Below are 7,956 nucleotides of genomic sequence, written 5' to 3'. Positions count from 1 at the left end.
TATAAACTACATCTCTTTAGTATTCCGGGTGTGTAAGTTCACGTTTTAAAAGTGTTTTAAGGGTAGTATTGTATTTTTCTAACAGTTCAGGCGATCTGTAGTAAAATTTACTAAAAACTTTCCGTAGACTATAATAACGGTAACCCTGTTGTAACAATTTCTTAGTGATATAATGATTTATGTCATTAAAATCATCTATCTTTGAGCAAACTCTTGCAAAACGAATAAGCTGTGAAATATAGACACCGTATGATGTTGTTCGAGGGACATCTCCATCAAGATGGGGATAGTTGACAATTTCAAATTTAAAATCATCCCTTTTATCACATATTTTCGTATCTGGATTATTATTCACAATTCTTCAATTTAGATCCAGAAATAACGCTTCTAAATCTGAAGTATTAGCCTTGTTAAGCTGTAACGCTTTAGGGTAAATATATTACACCATTTCTGAAAAATATTAGTTGTTCTTATTTAAAATATCATCAAGATACCTGGAGGTTCCATTAAAAGCTTCAGTAATTTCAATTGTGTCTCAGTGGATAAACTAAGCATGAAATTTAGTTCATAACAGTATAAGAATTAATCAGCAATGAGGGGGGTGGGGCGCAGTCCTGTTTAGTGACGAGTCGCGGTTCACCCTTTACAAGTGCTGACAGACGTAAACGCGTTTATCGACGTCGGGGCGAACGATTCACGGACGCTGTCGTCCTGGAAAATGACAGATTTGGTGGTGGTTCGGTAATGTAGTTGGGCGGCATTGCCCATTGACTCAAAACGCCTCTAATTGTGGTAAACGGAAACTTAAACGCCATTCAGTACATAGACAGAATTCGCCGTCAGTGCGTGGTTCCGTTTGTGCAGCAGCACAATCTGACATTTCAACAAGATAATGCCGAGTTTGCAGCGACTTCTTAGCCCAGAACAACGTGGTTCCGCTTGATTGACCACCTTACAGCCCTGACCTTTCCCCCATAGAACACCTATGGTACGAAATTGACAGACGGGTTCGGTCACGGACGTCACATTCCCAATAACGTCCAGGAACTGACTGCTGTTTTACAGCAGGAGTGGATCCACATGCCTCTGAGAAAGATCAAAACCCTCGTCAACTCTATGGCTAACAGGATACTTGAAGCAACGCGCGCAAACGGCGGGCATACACGACACTGACTTTGAACTGTAATTTTGATTTCGACACATCATACCCTGAAACAATTAAACAGGCATTGTGCACTGGTTTTGCATTATGTGATATTGAAATTTTGAGAATTTCTTTAAAAATGAATTTGGAATAAAATGAAGTCAGCAGTTTTAATTAAAACACTATTCTTCATGAAATATTCTTAAATGAATTTAGTTTTGCGTTTCTTTCTCCTTTCCGTATATGTTATACACAGCAGGATAAATAGAACATTAGGTTACTATATCGGCAATCCTCGGGGTGGATAAACCTTTCTCCAACTCGGCGGATAAACTTAAGTTAAGAAAGACAGTAATCTAATATTCTCTATAAATTTGATCTGCGGAATCCACTGGATTGCTTTAGTGAAGGCTTCAAAAATTCTAACTGAGCTAGATGCACCTATGGGGAGGACTAATAGGGATTATTCGAAAACATTCCTCTATATCTGCTTTAGCCAAGTAACATCCTGGACCCAGATCTAAAACTAGGAATGCAACACCATCAAAAGTTTCTAACACAACTGCTGAGGTTTTCTTAGGAATACGGTTATTGACAGACAAGCCATTTGCACTATATGACAGATCATGTATTATACGGTAAGTATTTGGAGATTGTTTCGGGAGTTCTCCTAAAGGGCTGGAGACAAAGTCTTTGAGAGGAGGTCTCTGGTGCGGTCCTTTAACTCTTTCACATTGTACCTCTTTTAAAATATTTGTTGCCACAAATTCTGTATGTTGTGAAACTGACTTGTTGTTTTGAGAAAATGAACCTAAAACCGTTCCCATTGTTCCTACCGAAAATCCTACCGTAAAACCATGTAACAGATAATTCGCTTGGATTGGTCATAACCTTGTAAAAATGGGACAATGCTTTAACCTTAACTGGTGTTGGTAGGACGAGGTTGTACTTGGGATTTAGCAAATGATGATCCTATTCTTTGGTGTAGGTCAGGGGTTCTAGTGCCAGTAGGACTTTGCTTTTGACTAGAATGTCTTTTTGGCAGGTTTTTTTTTTGCATCTGCTTGCCCAATGTGGCCCTTCGCAGGCAACTTGTTAAAGGTTGCGCAAGTGGGTCTTGTGCAGTTATTGTATTGCTGGTAGTCCCAACAGTATCACTTTTGGGAACATGGGATCGAACTGACTGTTTTGTTGTTTGCATCATGCAGAAAAGGTATGTTTCAACATGGACTGTACTCCAAGGCAAGTCCTGTTTTGAGGCTTTAAGTGACCTAAACTTAGTGTCATACAAGACCCAGTTATCAGTGTGTTGTGCCATTGTTTGCACCAGCAACATATACGCAATCTTTTCTGACCCTTCTTTCGTTTAATTTGAGGTATAGATACTGGCGTATAGTTGAAAAGCCCGTGACCATGTAAGGATGTTTGAAATTTGTTTTTGTGTCGGCTTATGACCTGACGTGACCGTAGTTGACTTAAAGGTTTGTACTGTTTTATGGAAATTTTTGATATCTTCCCCGTAATAAAGTTTTGCTAAGTCAATGTACTTCCTTGACCAGAAGTTTTCCTTTATTTTAGTGGATACAGCTTGTGGTGAGAAAATTCTTAATTCTGACGACTCATGTGTGCTGGTAATTGGTCGACTGCCAGAATAACCGTCATCAGAATTAGAAACTTCTGAGTCATCACCAGACTGAGATGACTTCACTGAAATTAACATAAATGTTATGGTTTGGAGGTAGAAAATTACACACACTCCTTTTCTGCAATAAAGTCTTTTATTTGTGTGTTTGTGTTGCTGTAATGTTTCGTCTTGTGGTTTAATTTTGGTATCCTTGGTTGATGATTTTGGCGTTTCATGAGCCATGCTGAAAAATAAAATGCAACAACAAGTATATAATGTTTAAAACTAGACATTCCTATACCTGAAATTGTATCATCAAGACAACAGAACAGGTAAATGTGGTTGCTAAACAAAATGTTTTGTGGTCATTTAGTTTTATCTGACATTACAATCACAAATATGAAAGAATAATGGCTCCATAGGCAAAAGTGTTTAAATACGAAAATAGACAAAAAGAATGTCAAATCAGTGGTATACAACAGACAGTACAGCATGTGCAATATTTACAGGTTGAGATCTATGTTTTAACCGAATTGCAAGTCAGTGCCAAAGGCAATAAAGATGACTATGGATACAGCAAATATATAGAAAGAAACCAATAACCACATGTTATAACATTCTGCCATAGCATTGTTGGCTATTTATGTAGCAGAAATATTAAGGTGCGAGATATCACAGTTACAAAAAGTGTAAATACATTGTCTGAAGACAATAAAATGTGTATATAAACTCTGGCAAAGCCGTAATAATATCAATGAATCTACATATACTATCTGTACGATTCGTATTGTGTCTGAACCAAAGGATTATGTAAGACACAATGAATACATAGACCAAAGTCCATGCACTATACAAATGACCGGGGCCCAAAGACAACAGGCCAAGAATTCTGTCAGACACAGCTTCAGATATGTTTTGGGTAAAAATGAGACATCTCGACCGAATAACCAAAACCATAGGAATATGCCCCATGTATAGCTCTATCTGGAAAGCCAAATAAATATGTCTAAAATGACTGTATTATCTGCCTTAGAAGTGTTGCAACCAATTAGTAAGTATATCATACATGAAAGTACTTACATGTATGTAAAATACTCAACAGGGGCATTATGGTAACTTACACATTTCAGTAGGGAATTGTTGCAGTCCACAGTCAATATTTACTCTTCTTGTATCATGAAATATAATTTCTAATAATAATATTTATTTTATTTATTTATTTATCTCAAGTATACACCAGCTCAAAGATAGTTGATGTTTAAATGTCATTCAACTGGTATCATGTTGAATATAATTACGGAATGAGAAGTTGGTTTAGTACCGTTTACTAACCTTTTTTGACAAATGGAGGGGTTGTTCAGCAACAGAACTGAAATGCAAAACTTCAGTGTTAAATACCCTAGTGATTATATTAATTAAGCATACAATTAATTGTTCTGCGAACAGAACAGCTCCTCGCACATAACTGAAATAATGATACAATCCACGTTGCTGTTTTATATGGGCGCCATCTCCGGATACAAATTCTGTAAGGAAACGCAAATTAAAGTTGCCCCTTTTGTGAGACCAAAACTATAAAAATAAACAGCTATAAATGAGTAGCTGGATAACAGTTCATTCGTTTTGGCTTGTTTTTCGTTGAACTCTGCGATTCCAAGCCTAGGTAGAATCGCTGAAATGACAACGATTTTAGCAGCCCCTGTGATACATTTTTCTGCAAATCTGAAAATAATTCTTGAGAGCCCCTCGGGTGTAACTGAAAGAATGTGTAAAGTCATTGCTGCCTATATCAATATATACCATGCTTGATTCGAAGGGTGAGACCAAGTACAATTATTCCCATAATGGATGCAAATTAGGTTTGTTTTTCCAACAAACTGTTGCTCCGCCAATGCCATGCATATAAATTTTCAGTCTGTTCTCATCTAAATTCATGTTAATCTACCATTTCTAGCTGTCCAGTCTCTCAAACGTCCCGTGAAAGAATGACCAAGGATAAGAACATTGACATGATTCGATATAATGCGTTTATCAATTATATATAATATATGTAATCTTACAAGTGTATTGATATATTGCATACTGAAAATGTTCTATAAAACCATGAAATGCGAGAATGTATTGAGAAAATGACCAGACACTGGGATCCAAAAATCTATCTCTTTGTTTTCGTATTTTTAATGTTTCCTGTCCTAAACAACGGAAAGTACTAAAACAAGTTAAAATAACATGTAAAAAGCTCAGGTCTCACCGTATCCTATGATTGAATTTTTTCAATAACAGTAAAATATACAAATGTAAAACCAGATCGAAAAAGTGAATCGTCTCCTTTCGACATACTACTGCAGTGATCAAAACAATCTATGCTTTATGGACACTAACATGTTGGTCAATCATTTCTTTAATTCAGCCAGTGTTGTAAAGCTCTGCGTCATATTGATTCATTTGAGAAGATATAACTAGGTATGTCAGCTAAGTCTATTTTTTCCGGGTATGACTCTATCAACTGCCCGAGTGTACTAAATGATTAACACTTGAAAGTATGTTTTAGTTTACTTTTAAGTCTAGTCATGAGAAATGTGATTCACAATAAGTAATACATTACAATTTATGTAGCTGAACTTCTTTGTGTGACCAGAAGGCGATGTTTGCATTTAACAATGATATTAAAATCGTTTTAGGTGATGTGTTACAAATATAAGAGCAGTATGGATGTGAACATATTTGTGATAAAGTGCCGGATTTTAGTCTTTATCCTCCTGTCACAGGAAACGAATGTTAAAGCTATACGAGGTAATCAAGTTTGCCGCTTGTCTGGGACATGTATGAACTGTAGCGACCGGAATCTTTCATACATTCCGAAACTACCTGAAAACACAGAATGCCTGATATTTGAAAACAACACATTACCAAATGTTACGCAAGGAACATTCAGTAACGTGAGTAAACCTGAAAACATGTTGAAATTACATCTTTGGCATAATGGCATCACCTTTCTGTCAGAATATGCCTTCGCTGGATTTACCCATTTGGAATACCTGGATTTATCTGGAAATAAAGTACAGAACGATGACATTAAGATACTTCTCGGGAGTACCACCTCAAACAAACATCTAAAAACCTTAAAGTTGAACTCGATGATGAATTTGTTAATTCAAGAGGATACGTTTTCATTGATGAATGAAACCCAGCTTACTGCTATCTATCTTATGGGCAACAATATAAGAAACTTTTCTAAGAGCATATTGCAAAGGATGCTTAATATCAGGAAACTTTCCCTTAATAGGAATCTAATAAAGGATTGGGAATTTCCGGAAATGGTGAATCTGTATGAACTTAGAATGAACTATAATAGGCTTCTCCGTGTTCCAAATTTCTGTTCGACGCTCACAGACTCTTTGTCTTTAGTGCCTAATCTAGGTCGTTTACAACTCAATTATAACAATATTTTAAGTATCACCAACAATACGTTTCAGTGTTTAAGAAATCTTACACATTTTGGTATAGAAGGAAATTTGCTGTCGCTGATTCCAAACGGTGTTCTGTCACGAACGCCTAATATTATCGTTTTCAATGCAAACCAAAACAATGGACATAAAGCACTCATTGAGCCTAGGGCATTTATATCACAGACGTTACAAACTCTTGAAATCGGGTTTGACGGTCCCGCACAGTCGATATTCATTTCTGTTTCAGAAACATTTAAGCATTTACCTAACCTAACAACATTAGATATTAGTTATATCAATATGTTTAATTTGTCAGATACATCTTTGTCAAAACTCCTTTCGCCTCTGACAAATCTGAGATACTTTAGATGTTATACGTGTCGGATTAAACATGATCTATTAATCTTTCTTGAAAACAAACACTATTTAACCAAAATAAATCTAGAAATGAATGAGATTAAAACAATTAGCGGTGACACGTTTAGAAATAACCCTTCTTTAAAACAATTATATTTAAATGAGAACAAAATTGGACACATGAAGCAATCAAAAGAGTTCTTAAATAGTTTAGAGGTTGTAGATCTTTCAATGAATCCTTTTGTGTGTGACTGCGAGTTGCAATGGTTAATATCATGGTTTCAGAGTAATCATCATACAAGGATTTCTCACCCTAACAAATACACATGTTCTTCTCCATCAAAATTGGCAGGAAAGCGAGTGGCAAATATCAAATTTAGCTACAGACAATGTCACCCATTTAGTACTGTGGAATGGTTCTGTATGATAGGTGGACCAGTTATTATTGTAATAGTAATTACGTCCGTTGTCATATATCGCAATAGATGGAATATAAAGCATTACGTATATCTTATGAGAAAAAGGCGGAACTATATACAAGTGGAAGGAGATATTTACGCGTATGACGCATTTGTTGCATATAACCAAGACGACTCATTGTGGATTCGGGAACATCTTATTCCAGCCTTGGAAGAAGGACACAATTTGAAACTATGTATACATGAGAGAGACTTCCAGATTGGTGCTTTCATCAATGATAACATTGTAAACTGTATTGGTGAAAGTAAAAAGATTATATTGGTCATGTCTAATGCATTTGCCACAAGCGGATGGTGTATGTTTGAGTTGAAAGTTGCCCTCTCAAAACATATTGAAGACGGGACAAAAGTCATTGTTATTATACTAGAGAAAATACAAAACCGAAACATGAGTAAGTCGCTTAAAGTTCTCATAGAAACAACGACCTATATCGAATGGACTGAAAATCATGCTGGACAAGATCTTTTCTGGAACAAGTTAAAAGACGCAGTGGCAATATAGAAACTAGAGAGAAAACTTCCATTTATTTTTGGAAGTGTCAAGGCCAAAGAAGTGTCAGGGCCATTGAAGTGTCAAGATCATAGAATGGCAAAATGAAATTCTGTTATATTAGAACCAATACATATAATGTTATAGTGTATTATGTAGGTATAATTCACATTAAACAATTCCTGTACAATACAATGTTAACCTGCAGATCTTTAGTCGGTATGTATGTCCGATCCTTATGTAGACATTGACATATTTGGTAATAGATTAATTGCCCAAAATAGCGCACAATCAGATCTGCAGCATAGAGTTAAGTCCGAGCCAATCCTGTTTAATGATATGTGTGAGACTAGTAGGGTAGAATTTTATAGACACTTGAATGAGTTCAGAAAGAATCCGAGCGATGATAGTAG

General features: G+C 36.1%; 1 protein-coding gene across 1 annotated transcript; it reads left to right on the top strand.

Moving 5' to 3' along the window:
• The first annotated feature begins 5,319 nt into the window (after positions 1-5,319).
• Positions 5,320-7,567, top strand: LOC123523951 (toll-like receptor 2 type-2). Its single transcript, XM_053539369.1, has one exon. The coding sequence runs from the start codon at positions 5,453-5,455 to the stop codon at positions 7,553-7,555; it is 2,103 nt and encodes a 700-aa protein (XP_053395344.1). The 5' UTR covers positions 5,320-5,452; the 3' UTR covers positions 7,556-7,567.
• The last annotated feature ends 389 nt before the right edge of the window (positions 7,568-7,956 follow it).

The sequence above is a fragment of the Mercenaria mercenaria genome, chromosome 3 (assembly GCF_021730395.1).
Source record: "Mercenaria mercenaria strain notata chromosome 3, MADL_Memer_1, whole genome shotgun sequence".
In the NCBI taxonomy this organism is placed as follows: domain Eukaryota; kingdom Metazoa; phylum Mollusca; class Bivalvia; order Venerida; family Veneridae; genus Mercenaria; species Mercenaria mercenaria.
The sequence above is the reverse complement of the archived record's forward strand: the minus strand, read 5'-3'. Positions and strand labels throughout refer to the sequence as shown.

Excerpts from the sequence above, each read along its gene's own strand:
- LOC123523951 (XM_053539369.1), top strand. The coding sequence starts at position 5,453 with ATGTGTTACAAATATAAGAGCAGTATGGATGTGAACATATTTGTGATA.